This window comes from Primulina huaijiensis, chromosome 11 (genome assembly GCF_012295235.1).
Source record: "Primulina huaijiensis isolate GDHJ02 chromosome 11, ASM1229523v2, whole genome shotgun sequence".
NCBI classification, from domain to species: Eukaryota; Viridiplantae; Streptophyta; class Magnoliopsida; order Lamiales; family Gesneriaceae; genus Primulina; species Primulina huaijiensis.
In genome coordinates, this window is record NC_133316.1 from 18,255,191 (window position 1) to 18,271,703 (window position 16,513).

The 16,513-nt window shown below is 32.6% G+C and overlaps 3 protein-coding genes across 5 annotated transcripts; 2 read left to right on the forward strand and 1 right to left on the reverse strand.

The window, feature by feature from the left end:
- Positions 1-1,308: 1,308 nt before the first annotated feature.
- LOC140987344 (uncharacterized) lies at positions 1,309-5,608 on the forward strand. Its single transcript, XM_073455807.1, has 2 exons — positions 1,309-1,502; positions 4,370-5,608. Exon 2 carries the CDS (start codon positions 4,373-4,375, stop codon positions 5,357-5,359), a length of 987 nt encoding a protein of 328 aa, XP_073311908.1. The 5' UTR covers positions 1,309-1,502; positions 4,370-4,372; the 3' UTR covers positions 5,360-5,608.
- A 2,273-nt stretch (positions 5,609-7,881) lies between these two features.
- LOC140988637 (F-box protein At1g10780-like) lies at positions 7,882-10,239 on the forward strand. Of its 3 annotated transcripts, none has more exons than XM_073457668.1 (4): positions 7,882-8,076; positions 8,524-9,268; positions 9,357-9,637; positions 9,846-10,239. In XM_073457668.1, the coding sequence occupies exons 2-4, from the start codon at positions 8,527-8,529 to the stop codon at positions 10,080-10,082; spliced, it is 1,260 nt and encodes a 419-aa protein (XP_073313769.1). In that variant the 5' UTR covers positions 7,882-8,076; positions 8,524-8,526; the 3' UTR covers positions 10,083-10,239. The 3 variants fall into 3 exon arrangements, with proteins under 3 accessions (XP_073313769.1, XP_073313768.1, XP_073313770.1); XM_073457667.1 differs by having other exon boundaries at positions 7,882-8,072; XM_073457669.1 differs by having other exon boundaries at positions 7,882-8,060.
- A 1,083-nt stretch (positions 10,240-11,322) lies between these two features.
- Positions 11,323-14,024, reverse strand: LOC140987303 (transmembrane emp24 domain-containing protein p24delta3-like). The gene is made up of 4 exons (XM_073455759.1): positions 13,713-14,024; positions 11,951-12,163; positions 11,709-11,785; positions 11,323-11,615 (listed from the first exon to the last, which is right to left on the reverse strand). The coding sequence occupies exons 1-4, from the start codon at positions 13,917-13,919 to the stop codon at positions 11,471-11,473; spliced, it is 642 nt and encodes a 213-aa protein (XP_073311860.1). The 5' UTR covers positions 13,920-14,024; the 3' UTR covers positions 11,323-11,470.
- Positions 14,025-16,513: the final 2,489 nt, after the last annotated feature.

A 16,513-nucleotide genomic window follows, 5' to 3' on the forward strand; every position in this document is an offset into this window, starting at 1 on the left:
GATCCGTGAGAACGTCTCACAAGAAACTTACATTGTTAACGTATATCTTATAAAATAAAAAATTATAAATTTTTAAATAAAAGATGTTTGTTAAAATTGTGTCTCTAACCGATATATCTTACAATTTAAAAACTCGATTTTTTAAGGAATACAGTTTGTTACGGTTGAATCTCGAACTCTAAACATAATCTCAATTTAAGATTTATAGTAACAAATTTTATGAATGAATATGCAAGATAAAAAATTTAAAAACAGTATTTTATTTAGTGTGAAAGATTAACATTTATCATGATTTTAAATTTAAATTGTGATTTTATCTCCAGATTTTACTTTAGTATGAAATTCCAACTCTCTAAACTCTTTATACCATATGTGGTTGCAAAGCCTACACATAAAAGATGAAATCCATAACTTTTTATCTATCATATATCATGAGTGAGTGTTAACTGTTAAGCGATTGTCCATATTTTATTTGACAATTGAATTTTTATTTTAATAGAAATTCAATAACAATAAATTTCATTTGCATTGGTATTTATTAAATATTTTTTATAAAAGTGTTTTTACAAACAAAAAAATATAAAAAGATTTTAAAAATTGTTTTAAAAACAAATATGTATTTCGACAACTATTATATACAAAGTTTTAACAATTAAAAAACAATATGTTTTGATTTACATAATCACATTGATTTCTAAAAACATAAAAAACACGTAGTAATTTTGTTTAAAATTAAACTTGAAAAACATTTAAAAAAATACATAGAAAGGTTTTACAAACAACTTATCTGAATATATACTCTAACTTTTTTCTCTTATAAAAGACTAAAACCAAATAAAGACAAGTCGAACTAGTTAACGCGTGAACAACATAATTTGTTGATATTTTAACGAAAACAAAAGAGCAGTGTAAATCAATTGCAATCAAATGCAATGATTTTTACAATCATCTACAATCAATCTTAGGCTAGATAAACTTGGAGACGGATCATGTAAAATATTAATAATCAAAAGAGCGTCAAATTGGATAATAACATTGGGAAGTTGCTGAAATGTAATCCAACTGAAAGCTTCCCGAATTCCCAAGGATTCGGCTATGTTTGGGATGTGGACGAGGGGAATGCAGCCATAGAATATAAGAAAATGAAAGATCCTAACAAAATAAATGAAACAGAGAAATCAAGTCAATGGAAAGGAACATGTACATTTGAGATGACAACANTTAAGTTATGAAATTGTTAAGCTTTAGTTCAATGGTCGAGTTGGAGGCCCACTCCTGGGACTTGTTAGAAGTGGGGACCACTTTTTTTCTTTTTTTTTTTTATCTCAAGGGCCCAAAAAAGGAGGAGGAAGAAATCCATGGTACCTCTGAAAAGTTGAGAAATGCCCGCCCTTTGATTGAAAATTCCCTCGATTACATATAGATTTTCCTTATTTAAAACTCGAATTTTCTGTTTCGTATCCGTAAATTCTGTCAACTACAAATTCTCACTTCTCCTTCTGGTATGATAATGGATTCTGTAGATTTAGGGATCTTCCATGAGCTTTTGTCGTGGTGGGTTTTTTGTGAAGATTGGATGTTTTGTGCTTTTTCACTGCTAGAGCTTCGTGAATTTGTTCATTCATGTTTTGAAAGTTTTCTTATTTTTTTGGTTCTTATGTTATCTACCTGTTTATGTATGACTGATATTTCGTTGAATGTTTCAGACTGAGTTGCAGATGCTGCAAAACAAGTGTTTTCTGCTTAATATTTTCTATTTTTCTCATTACTCTCTGGTGGATGAAGAACTTTGTTCTAACTCCACTGATTCTTTGGAACTTTTTGTTGGATCTCGGTTTTCTACACGCTCAAACGCAGCGGAAGTTTTAAAATTTTTTATTATATTTTGACAATCAAAATATATTTGATTTGGACGCTCGTATGGTTTTACGATTAAACATTCATAGGGAGTTAGAATATTATACCTTTGTAAATTAAATCATTTGGCTCCAACTAATCCGGTATAAACGGATTAGCTTTTGATGAATCCCTACGAACTTTCTTCAAAAACTCCTTTGTTAATTCTTCTAATCAGGTCCACGACCAGAAAATTTGTTCCTCTTCCAATTTGCACTAGAAAATATGGAAGAGATTTTGCGTAGGAGAAAATATTTGAGAGACGGTTCAAATTATTTACTTCAAGGTGGTCGAAATTCTTTTGAGAGGAGAGGAGAGGTTTTTAGAAAAATTATGAATGAATTCTTATCAACCCTAAGTCTAATACACATATATATAAGCTTAGGACCCATTAATAAATTAATTACTTAATGAGCTTAATCAATTAATTATTCTAGTCCAACTAGTTTAATTAATTAATTAATCTTTTAAAGTTCAATTAAAAACCTTAATAATTTGTATGTTGGTCTTGTACTCTTACAAGCTCATAATACATACATCCATTACATTTAATTTAAATCATTTATAAATTCAGCATTTGAATTTATTAAATTAAATCCATTATAAATTAAACATTTGAATTTATTATAAATTCAACTCCTTGAATTTACTATAAATTCAACATCTTGAATTTATTCTCTCAACGGGAATAAATGATCCAGTACTTGTGTGATACTCAATGGTTCAGCGATAAAGCTAGCCGTACGTTCACAACTCTTTGTGATTCAGAATAACACTTATTCTTATTCGGGCTTACCCTAGTTAGCCCCATTCTTTTCATCAACACCTTGATCAAGAATGTCAGAACTCATTTCTGATTGCACCCATCGGATCATGGTAAGAGCGTCTAGTAGCATCGCCCCATGATCCCCTAGGTATCGCTGATAGTGCCTACAAGAACCAGTGATTATGATTAACGTAAAGTACGGTCACTTCATCTCATATATCCCGATAGAATCTGCAACCATTGGTTCATCGAGGGTTGCATATTAATTCGTTAACTATGTGACACATATAATAGTGGCATCGCATGTACTATTGGAGAACTCCTTCTCCAACTTACATCTCATACTCTGGCCAGAGATTCCACGCACTATTATTTCATCAGATCACATAGGATATCCACACCCGCAGGTGAGCGGTGAATCCCCGACTACAATGCACTGGCTCTTATATGTGTCGCAACTGTACCCAACCTCGCCACCTGATGACTCTCCTGGAGCCGGTAAACGAGTCAAAGCACAGTCCTAGCATATAGAGCCTCGGTGTTGTCCCGGGTCATAAGAACTAATGGTGCACAATCATAACCACGGACCTATCCTCTCGATGAATGATAACCACTTAGAAAGTCCGAGGGAGGGTTGTTCAGTATAATCATCATATGACTACCCATCTGTATGTTTGGACATCTCTATGCCCTGATCAAGAGACGCAGTACACAACATCACAGATGCTAGTCTCGAGCTCGAGCGACCTTAATCCCTGTTTTAGGCGGCTGAATCGACTAGCAACGAATTTAGAATATGCAGTGTTTGCAAATGAGTTCAACATCGAATTACGATTCATTTGTATTAAAGCATAATCAAGGACTTTATCTATGCTGCTTGCATGTGTATACAGATAAAGTACAACAAAACCATTAAAAATTAAATTATATTAAAATAAAGATTGTTTACTACAACTGAGTCAATAAATTCCCTAGCCAACAGTTGGCTTACAGGACATCTACTCCAACACTTTTCTATAGATGATTTATCTTATCTACTTGTTTATTAAATACAACCTCGAGATACCATTGTCGATACTTAGAGATTTTATTATTTATTTTTTGCCTCCTTTGATACAATGCAACAGATAAGAAACATTTGGCAGTCTTTTTTTTTTTTTTTTTTTTTTTTTTTTTTTTTTTTTTTTTTTTTTTTTTTTTTTTTTTTTTTTTTTTTTTTTTTTTTTTTTTTTTTTTTTTTTTGGGTGATTATATCTTTGTTACTGGCTGTTTTGTAACATTCATATTATGCTAGTTGTAATGTTTTTTTATAAGTCGTTAAGCAGTTTTTGAATCGTAAACTTTTGAAGTCTCAGATCTAGTGCAGAATTAAATGGTCGGGATTTAATGCTTAACTTAACGCTTTGGGCTACTTTTATAGGCATAAAAAGGAAAGTATGCTACGATGTTCATTCATCTTGCACTTAGTTTAGAAATCTCTTGAGAGAAGCCACGTGCTACATATTTTTGTTCGATAATTGTTGCATGCTGTGCCAAGGTCTATCTTTTGTTAAATTCTGCCCTAATGTTTTGCAATTTTTTGGAGTCAATGAACTCTCCACTCCGACTAGACGAATCTCATTGTTTGCTATATTGGGAAGTCTTTTTGCTCAAGTGAAATTACTCGTCCTTTTAAGATTCTAACATCGCTTTGCTAATTTATTTAAGGAAATGGCAAAAGGTGGCAGGGGAAGACACGGGATCACATCTCGGCTGTACAGACCAACACCATACCACTTACCGTCTTCCAGTATTCCCCATAGCGACAAGCAAAATAATTGCTCGAAAATATTCATCCAAGATTGGGAAGATTCTACTTGTTCAATATGCATGGAACGTCCTCATAATGCTGTTCTTCTCCTCTGTTCCTCTCATGATAAAGGCTGTCATCCCTACATGTGTGGAACCAGCTTCCTCCATTCGAACTGCCTGGACCAGTACAAGAAGGCAGACACAAAAGTAATGTCATCTAACAACACACCAATTTATGATGCGTCTACTGAAGCAATGGATCCATTGTCTGGTAGGTTGGTTGTTAATGATAAAGCTACAAAGCTCACATGTCCCCTTTGTAGGGGTCAAGTGAAGGGTTGGACGGTTGTGGAGCCAGCACGAGACCATCTCAACGCAAAGAAACGAACTTGTAACCAGGATAACTGCTCATTTATTGGAACATACAAAGAGCTGCAGAAACATGTGAGGACTGAGCACCCTTTTGCTAAGCCGCATGAAGTGGATCCTACTCTAGAACAGAAGTGGAGAAATCTAGAGCAGGAGCGAGAGAGGGAAGATGTGACTGGAACCATAAGGTCGTCAAATCCAGGGGCACTGTTTTTTGGCGATTACGTAATTGAACGAAGCCATTTTGGTTTGGGTTCTGATGGTGATGCGGATGCCTTGGAGCCAAACGAGGAATTAGAAAATGAATTTGACAGGAGGTTGATGTCTGTGATGATGTTTCTGCAGGTGTTTGATTCTGAAACGAGACAGAATGATCAAGGCTCAAGCCACACTCCAAGATCGAGTCATGGAAACCCCGTTGCTTCTTTCCACGAATTGGATCAAGATGGTAACCATATTGATGAAAATGAAGTTTCTGGGAGGAACCATATGACATGGGCTAGTCGTCTACGTCGCCGTGGTAGAGTCATCTTGTGACGGTCAGGACGTAGGAGAAGACCAAGAGAGGGCAATAGTGAACATAGTGTATAGTGGTGGTGTGCAAGTTCCGATCGCTTTATTTGTTTGTATTGTTTTCTCAATCTCACTAATGCTCCATGTTTTGTTGGATATCTAAAGATTATGTAGGATCAAACTAACTGTTTGGTTGTAATTTACTGATGAATTAATTAGGATGTTTAAAGTCGACGTTGTATTTATATTATTGATGAAAATTTCAGGTTCCGACTTATTTTCTCTTTGACCTTCATTGTAAGAAACGGTTGTTGTCTCTTGTTTCTTAGAGCATCTGCATTAGTCTATTAAGGTTGTGTTACAACAGCCACATATGCAAGACAGAAGACAGTGTTCATACAGTTGAACCCAAAAAAAAATTATATATTAATTTTTTGAACAAAAATTTTCTCATTTTTGCGCTTGTTGCATAGACATACTAAAATTTTTAAATAAATAGACTCGTAAAATAAGATGAAATAATTTCAAGTAATAAATATATTTAAAAATAATGTTATTACTTGAAATATATTTTAAGTAGTAAATAAAATTGAAAATATAAATTTAGCATAAAAATTTTAAATATAGATTTAAGAAAAAAAAAATCAATCACATAAATTTATTACTAAAAATCAAATAAAATATTCTAGTATTAAAAATTATATATTTATAAAATGGTACATATTCAGTTACATTCGATCATTGCACATGTTAGTTGGCCAACACATTATATTGTGGGTTTTCCATATTTTCAGGCATTAACTGCGATTCATTAATATATAACATTCAAATCATTTATTTGTAGACATTTTATCAAACACTTTAGAAACATGATTATTTTATAGCTTCTTTCGTACATATACTACATTCTTTCAATTATACTTCATCATATATAAAACATTAACAATACATAATATGTCAATGTGAGCAGAAAGAAATAAATTCCAACTTACAAACCAGCTGAAGAACGATAATTGAATCGGTTCTACATTGATCTACGCTCCAATTTCAAGAAATAAGCCATCTAACCCAAGGAAAATAAGAACAAAGTACATACATAGGGACCAATTTCTATGTAAATGATGAATCTGCCTTCAGTTTGAGGAGAAAATGGATGTGTTATTGGTTAGTTTATGATGGAAACTAAGAACCCTAGGCTCTTTTCTCGTTTCTGGGTTGAAGAGGGTGAGAAATGGTGAAAATGAGATAAAGAAATCGATTATTTGCTTTTGAACACCTAAAATCACAATTGGAAAACACACTTCCGCAGACAGACGGGAGCTGAGCCGCCACTCCCGAGGCGTTGAGGCGCCGCCCCTATGAATTTTGCGGTGATGGGAGGCGCCGAGGCGCATATGCCTGAACACATCGGCGTCTAAGCGCTGAGACGTCGCTTCCTTTCCGACGCCTAGGCGCCTCTAGTTCAAATTTTTGGTAAAACTTGATGTTGAACTTGATCATTACCGACTTTTGGCCATATGACTCCTTTTTTCTTTCATTTACATATCAATTAACATATTATGCTCAGTTCAATACTCCAATATCATCTTCTAAATCTCACAAATCCTTGTACCTCACCATCTCCTCCACCATTCACTTCAAAATACCAATTCCCCGAAGGCCACATCAACCTTTCAATGTTCACAGGTACACATCCATAAACTAATGAAATAATTTATAATTTAACACAATCATCAATCACATATACACATTCATTTTATCTAATTCATGTTCATACTGTCATATTCATGTTTGTGTTCGCATTGCGGATTCTTAGACATGGACCATATCACATACAATGGAAATTTGATTCATAATAAGAACATATATCATTTCATATTCATAAAAAAAGGATAATAGAAATATTGTACGTCAAACATAAGGACATAGGGATGATCGAACATTAAAATTCTCCCTTATTTTTAACAGTTTGGTCCTCGAAATCGCCTACAACTATCATTCCATAGTCATAAAATAAGGATAATAGAAGTATCGTTCTTTTTTTTTATTTTTATCAAGATTAAAAATTGATTGTCTGAATGTGATGCAAAGATAAAACTGAATTATTTATACAACTTATATTAACAACAAAAAATATCGTAGTAACACAATATCATATCCCAAATTAAAGATTTGAATAAATAAAATTCATCAACTACGTTTGAATTTATATAGAATAAATCAAATTCAAATTTGAACTAATAAAAGAATTGACATAATCATTTCAAGCAACGATTTAGTGATATATTTCTTTTTTATAATTGAAATTTTGACAAAAACTTATTATTTTAGACAGAAACTCAGCTTATATATATTTATTTGTTATAAATCCTTAAATAAGCCAAGATATTTTGTTTCATTCTTTTTTAGATTATTAATAAGTATTAGTAATTATAACCAATTTTCTTTTTTTAAAAAAATGCGGTGAACGGTCGAAATATTTTAAAAAAGGGTTGAAAAGCCAGGCGGGTTTCAAAATTTCCACGCATTTCGTTTTCTGACAAAAACACTACAAACTCCGAAATCTCTCTTTCAAAATTTGAAAATATCCACTCATTCTTCCTTCCTTCCTTCTTATATAGCCGCGCCTAACGAGTCCGCCACCCTCCTCTCTCTTACTCCATCGTGCATTTGAATCGGAGCGAAATCTAGCTCTAGTTTCTTGCCTAAGCCTGGTGCAGAAATTGTAATCTTTCTTGTAAGTTAGCTCCTTTTACTTTCATGTATCTTCCATTTGTTGATGCACTTTTAATCAGATGAAATGTGCGTGTAATTGGGTGTGGGTGTGTGCAATAGATATTTATCAATGTCTGTTTATCTGGGTTGTTATCGGAATTGTTGGCATTCAAACTGCGATGACTGTTCAGTCTTGGAAATTTCAGGAATGCTATTTTTCAAGAAAATTTGTGTTTGTGCGTTGAAAATTGATTTTTTTAAATCTCTAATTAGGTGTAATGTGTTGTGCTAATCGCCCATTTCTTGATTACCGTACGCTTCAGCTAAATCTGCTTGGTTTTGTGTACAAGATAAACCCCGTTACTTTTTTATTTTGTGCGTTTAATGGGCCATGCGTTCTTGAATTTTTTTAAAGCTTCCCTATGTTTTTCTGTTTTAAAATTGGGCGTGAAGTGTTGGATTATTTTCCGCAGATAATGGAGTCACTACCTGATGCTTTAGTCCAACAAATTTTATCTCTAATTAGCAATGCTAAGGATGTGGCCTCTTGCAACTGTGTCTCCAAGAGATGGAAGGATTCATTGCCATATTTGAGGAGTTTAATTTTCCCCAGAAATCTTTTTGACACTCTCACCAATGGAAATACTCCTGATGTCGTAGTTAGACAAATGGTTTCCTCAGTTGTTGACCTAGAAGAACTCGTGGTTTATTGCCCATTTTCAAGTTCTGGCCTTGCGTCTTGGCTATCTTTAGCAGGACCCTCGTTGAAGAACCTTGAGCTCCGAATGGACAACATAATCGAGCAACAGACTTTTACTGAAATTCCTTCGAAGTTGGATTGTATCAGAGCTGCTTCAAATTTGAAATCTCTCAAACTTTGGGGTGTTTTAATGATTTATACTCCAAAATGGGATGTTTTTCATAGGCTCGAGAATCTTGAAATAGTTGGTGCTAGGTTAGAAGAACATGCACTTTCTGTTGCTCTTCGTGCTTGTCCTAATTTGAGCCAGCTTTTGCTTCTTGGTTGTGAAGGGTTGAGATATGTTTCAATTGAGAATCCTCATCTCGAGAAGTGCAAGCTCGATTTTTTTGGAGTAGGCAACTGCTCGCTCACAATCAACTCAACGAAGCTCGAATCACTTGAAGTACAGGGTTGTAGTTTCATCAGGGTTTGTGAAACTCGATTTTTAACAAACCTCTCCATTGCCAACAATTCAGGTAGTTTTTCATGGCTTGTAAGTAGTCAGGTGTCCATTTTCTTATTTGACATGATACAATATTTGATAATTCGATTGGTGTGTTACAGGTAGAGTTTATATGGTGGATTTTGAGAAACTCGTGGCATTAGAAACATTGTCCATAAGGGGTGTGCAATGGTGCTGGGATGCGATAAGCAGAATGCTTCAAATGGCCAGTGAGGTTAAGCACCTCTACATGAAGGTCGAATTCACCGGTGATTCTGAAACACTTCTCCCCTTTCCAGAGATTAACTTAGTGGACTTCTTTAACAGCCATCCAAAGCTGCAAACTTTTGACATTCATGGAGCCATGTTTGCTGCTCTTTGCCAAAAGAACAGCCTGAAAAACGTAAGTCTCTAACTCAGAAATCTCATGTAAGCTATTAATTTTTCAGTGTTGTGGGATTACAGATCGATTTGTGTGATAGGTGAATGAACGCACGGGACATTGAATTCGGAAGTATTTTCAAGATAGATGATGATTTTCAATAGGTTTTTAGTTGTTTAAATGCTTTGTTGTATCTCGTTAAACTAAGAAACATACTTCTACGTTGCAGGTTGACTCGAGGTTTTTTATTCCATGCCTCGAGCAGGTTGTGGTAACTGTAAGATCCCCTTTAAATGCTGAACAAAAGATGAGTACGTTGGATTCATTGATAAAGTATGCAAAGAATTTAAGAAAGATGACAATAAAGATTCTTCAGATGAAGAGCAGTCATAGCAGTGCTGATGATTTCTTTGAGGACATTTGCAGATTCAGATACATGAATCGCAAGATTGTTTCTATTGAATAGCTATTTTTTTGTAGCTTGTGTTCTTGAAAAGGATGTTAACTCCTATTCTAATTGTAGACATTGTTTTCTTTGAATTTTTGTCATTATGAGATGATTGATGTTACACTGATTTGAACTACCAGAATACACAAGTTGGTTCTTGGTTTTGGCTCTGATTGATGTCTTTAAACGTAACTGATCATTTTTTTACGATGTAAGTAACAATAGTTGTTACTTTTCTGTGTTATTTGGTAAACTTCTGAATTAATGTAATAGTTTGTAAATCATGACAGTCAGATATGTTTCAGTTAGCATTTTGGATAATAAAATGATTCAAAAAAATATGATTGTTACATAAATTTAAAATCAAATATAGAATATAACAGAACGTTTGAAATTGGTATCCTATGTTTCTTGGAAATATTTGGGAGGTGGGAGGATCTTATTTCACATTTATAAATAGATTAGTTATGTTATAGGTAAATTAATTTAATAAATTGATTTACAATTGATATGTGTTATATTTTTGAGTCTATAATAAATTATTTTCTTGATTCAACCCCACGGTTTTCGTTGTGAATATTGTTCCACAGCTATGGGACACTAATCGGAGAGAGAATAATTACAACAGATAAGTTTTTACTTGGCGTCAATTGAATTCTAATAAAATATAATACATATTTAGGATATGATAATTATTAACAAAATTAGGATACCATTTGAAGAACGTGACTACTTTATATTATACTATTGAAGTATGTCTTTTATAAGATGGTCTCACGGATCTTTATTCGTGAGATAGATCAATCATATCCATATTTACAATAAAAAGTAATATATTTGACATAAAAATATTCGTGAATGACCCAAATAGAATATCAATTTCACAAAATTGACCCGTGAGACCGTCTCATAGGAGTTTTTGTGTTACTAGTGATTATATACATACACATGTTACATACTTATATCGTTTTTTATATTTAATACCTTTTTGTGCTTATAGTATATAATGGTATAGATACATAATCATAAAAATAAATTTAAAATATATCAATTAAATTTTTTTACTTAATTTATATTTATTGTTTTAACAAAATAAATCAATAGTTATTTTCATATTTTAAATTAGTTTTTTTTTTGGTTTTCAGATATACGATATCAGATTCATTCATTGGTATTTTTATTTTTATTTTAACTTTGTAAAAATATTAAATGTCTCTAAATCAAGTATCAGACATGAGGAATAAGAGTGCATCATAATCTTGTTTAGATATGAAAATCAAACACAAATAAAGTTTTTTAATACACTGCCCAAAACACATTCCCAAAATAAAAAACAGAGTGGAAATGAAATCAAACCTAGCCTAATATTTCATCTATTGTTGCAGAGTAGATCAAGGATTTTCCATCTAAATGAGTTTTTTCTTCTGAAAATATCTCTTTAAGTGCCATATTTGAGCTGCCGAAACCAGAATACAGACTCCCAGTGACATGATACTGAACCAAGCTACCCGAGCATTCGTTCTTTCGCTCACCTCCCGCATCTCAGCTTCTCTATAAAGCCCGAGGAAAACAATTGGGACATTGAACGAAATAAGAATAATCACCATCATCATAAATCTTCAAATTTGAACAAGAATATTTAACCTGCTTTTGAGATACAAAAGATTTTCATGGATGGTTTCCACTGCTCCTTCAAGCTTTCTTAGATCAAGTTCAACACCCTACTAGAAGACAACAAAACAATATTATCTCCAAAGAATTCTTCGGCTCATAGTTCTTGAAACCAATTTGAACTTAAGTGCAACTGATTATTAAAGACATTCAAAATAGGAAAAAAAGGTGTAACAGGGAAAGGTAGTAGTTGCGCTTAAGCATAAAGGACTAACCTCGATGTTTTCCTTTCGTGCAACTGACTCCCAATCTTTTGCTGCGATGCCCATTTTCCAATCGATATTGATGCTTATATCCCCACTACCTGAATAATGGCCATCGATCCAAAAACAAGCCAAATAATTTCCAGACTCGGTAGTTGTAAATGCAAATTGGCCATGCGTGGCATTTTCATTTTGATGGAGGTTGTTTCCATATGGCGAAGTCACCTAACAGGGCAACATTAAATTGATATTTATTAGCTCCAGCAGCAAGAAAGATAGACAACTACATAAATAATGAATCAAAAAGGTTTAGCTCACCATATCCAACTGAAAATTGCAGTAATCACCTAGAAAAGGGGACCTACAGATACTGTTTTACTTACTTCATGCCAGCTTCTTGAATGCTAAACAATGGCTAGATGCAGCCCCGAGTAATTCATTTGAATCCATGTGAATTTATCAACCCTTACAAGATTAGCAAATTAATTTCAAACACTAAGTTTCTATCCATCGCCTTATAGTATTGCAACACCCCTTAGCAATAGAGTCCGGATACTGAAAGCTGAAAAGGAAATTTTTCCATCATTCCATGAGATCTAGCAATATTTTCCCCAGGACCTTTCTCTCAGCTTCCCCACCTCACTCCATTTCTGAGATATTTTTGCAAGTCCCGTGAAGGGAGGAGAAGAAAATCAACCCTAAAAGGTGGGAAGCAATCAAAAGATTGCTTAAAAAACAATAAAATGTTGTTCAAAGCGAAATCACCCAGCTAGCTAATTCTAAGGTAACTTGGCAGACAATATCATGAAAATCATTCTTTAATACCAAGTCAGCACCTATAAAAACCTTATGGTCCCCCCAAGAGATACAATTGAGAACCCCACATAGAAATTGCCGAACCAGCTTGTTCGAAAGAGAAACTTCAAAAATGGAAACCACAACAAAAAATGGAAACAGCAACTAAAAAGCCCCACAGTTCCACTCCCTTTTCCAGGTTTCATTTGTAACGTAGATTGAGTTCTTCTGATACCTTAATCTAGCATACATAAATTTTTCAGACGATTACAGTTGGATATAAAAAGAGTGAGAAAAAAAGAACCATAATCTGAGGGACTGTTACTTGTGAGTCAGGACCCAGAAAAACAAATGAAGTCACACAGGATGGTAAGACAGTGATATGATGTGAAAGTGATTCAAAGGATTTTATATTTATAAAAAAAATCACACATAAAATTTCAGTTTATTTTGTTTTAAGAAATACAGTTCCCCAAACTCACCCTGCCACAAGTTTTGCTCATGGACAGAGAGCATACGGCTGCAAAGGGAGAATAAGAAGGAGATGATGGGATATAAAGGTCAAAGATTGTGCATTATTTATACCTTCACAGCCATCAACATCAAATCAATAACTGTCCTTCAGGTGATCAAAGTAAATATACACCAAAAAAAGGGACATGAATAACTATTTTCCATCAGATCAGACAACCTCCTTCAAGTTATCCACCAATTAAGCTATACCAGTTGGAAAAACAACATTTTTATCGCGTTTACCATGATCACTGAGAGATTGTAAAAGTACACACTTGCAAAGTAAATAATCATGCATCTCCAGCTAGGTGGCCACATCAACATCAGATGTAAAAGGATTTAATTTATCTACAAGGAACTCCAATAATTTCACTGTCATATAACCTTATAACACAAAGCAATTGAATCGAACACAAAACGAAGCAAAATAAACCAAGTAACAGAAAGAGGAAAACAAACCCCTAACCTTGGTGGAAATTGTGGGTGTGGGGTGAGCATGATCATCGGAGATGACCACGTAATCGGCCAAAACGACGACGTTCGTGTGGATTTCCTCTGATACGCACTTGGTCCCCTTGGCCGGCAAACTCAACCATATGGACTCCCCCCGCCGCAGAAAACATAGCAAAATCAACAGAAACCCCACGTAGCGCATGTTAGCCCCCGCCGACATTGATTATCTTCTCAATAAAAGCTTAGTTCTGTATATACGAGGATTAGATCTCTCTTAGTATTATCGAAACTTTGCTCTTGAACTGCTCTTCATCTTCGGGGTGGCGGTGGTTTTTTTTTTTTTTTTTCTTTTAAATTTTTTTAAATAATATTTTATTGTTTATTTTAATCAAATTCTAACTAAACTAATAAATCCATATTTCCTAATTTGTTAATTATTTGTGACACTTTAAATGCTACTCAAGGAATTTTTTTTGTAAAAAAAAAAAGCTATCAAAGGGCATAAATTTTAAATAAAACTGTTTATCATTAAATATAGAAAATTATTAATTTAAGCTTTTACAACGAGCAATCAATCATGTAATGTATTTACATGTAAAGATTTTACACATAAATTGGACAAAAAAAAAAAAAAACTCAGAATTAACTAATTAAATTTTTTGAAAGTACTCTAATATCACAAAAATTTCTGTAAGACAGTCTCATAGATCAATTATATAATATATGTACCTTAGTACGTCCAGAATGATTGTGCGAAACTTAAAGCCATTGACAATATAACCGTGAAAACATCCAACTTTACACTGCTGTCTTATATATCAACTTGTTTGATGAGTGATATAATATCCACCGATGGATTGTTAACCTTATTCTAATATGAACATTAGCGATTTTTTCAGAAAGCTTCATCGACCCATGTATATGATACATGCAGATATTTCACACTTACGTAATACTTTAACCATAATACGAATTATGTCTGCAAATGCCGGCCAACATCAGATGAAGAAATATTTGGATCATGCCATCTTAAATAGCTTTAAAAAATACTGTAAATCGTTAGAGTCAATCAAAATAATTATATCATGTATCATCCAGAAAACAAGTCTTTAAAACAAGATTTAATTGATAATTGAATGCATGCACTTACTTGATATAGGGTTTGAATTCCTCACAATTTTACACCACATAGGTTGAAATGACTCCATACTCTTCGTCAGAGTGCCAACATTGTTTACCAATACCGATATATCCGACCAGTAAACTTAAAAATAGACAACAACGCCGGATCATCATTATCTGCAACATCATTTACGTGTGAAATACTTTCTTGGTGTTGAACACATTGTCAAATACATTTTTCTCGATCCATATGCATCATATCCTAATTATGTCTGATAAGATTTGTCTGGAAATAAGGTAATTCTCAAAAGATGATTAATCTCCTCCATCCACAATTAGTAATTGTATGGATTTCTTTATAAAAATCATCACCATCAACCTCGTATGCCGAAAGAAAATCATAATCCTTTATCTCCCTGAGTAGCTGGTCCTCACGTTTGTTTCACCACTGTAAGACAACATGAAAGCCTCTGATGAGTCCATGAGCATTAAGGACATCTGAGAAACACTGTGAGGATTACCTATCCAAATCTCCGCATCAACAAATTTCAGTGAGTAATAAAGGTTCTTTGTGTATTCATTATGGCTTTTCCAACGATAATATTCCAATACAAATCCATAGCATACAAGGAGAACTTTAACCGTATCCTCATCGAAGAATAATTTATTTCTACATTGCTTACGGTTACACGGACAACACAATTCTCCTTCGGACATGCATTGCGGATTCATTTTCACAAATTCAACAAATGATTCGACACCATTAAAGAATTCATTTGTTATTAAAAAAAACATTCTCTAATCAGTTATACATCCAATTTCTGTTGCCATCATGACCAAAATGATTCCTACATAAGTAAAATAGTACTATAGATTAATTACTCAAACTTGTCATACATTTAATCTATGTTTGGTAGCCATGATAAGGAAATGATTATTAAATAATCATCCCTTATCTCATGTTTGGTTCATTTTTAATTTAACATGGAGGCCCTTGATTATGATTGAAAGCCCTCATTATTTATGTTATTTGTGTGATTAAATATCCCTCCTCAAATGTGTGATAATGTATAATTTTTGAATAGTGATAATGATAAGATTGTACATTGACCATAATACCCTTGAATTGTTTTCTTCAATATAATATGAAAATTTAAATTAGTGAAAATTTAATAATTAATATAATATTTAAATTTTTATTATATTTTTTTATAAATTAATTTCATATATTTTTATTATTTTCAATCATTTTAAAGAAAATAAATTGTAATGCAAATTTATCTTAAATTAAATTTTTATAAATTTCTGATCTTGTTAATTAATTTTTTATGAAAATAAATAATTATTAAATTCTAATTTATTTTTTTTAATGATTACCGTAATATTTTCAAATATATTTAAATTAATTTTAATAAATATAAATTATAATTATAAATATTTAATTATCTATCAAATTATTTTAAAAATATTTATAATTATTTTAAAAAAACAATAATATTGTAATTATTTCTAAACTTTATTTAACATTAACATTCAAAATATTATTGCTATTTTAATTATTAAAGTAAATGCATATTTATAAATTTATTTTTAATAAATATATTTAAATTAATTTTAATAAATATAAATTATAATTATAAATATTTAATTATCTATCCAATTATTTTAAGAATATATATTTAACTAACACTT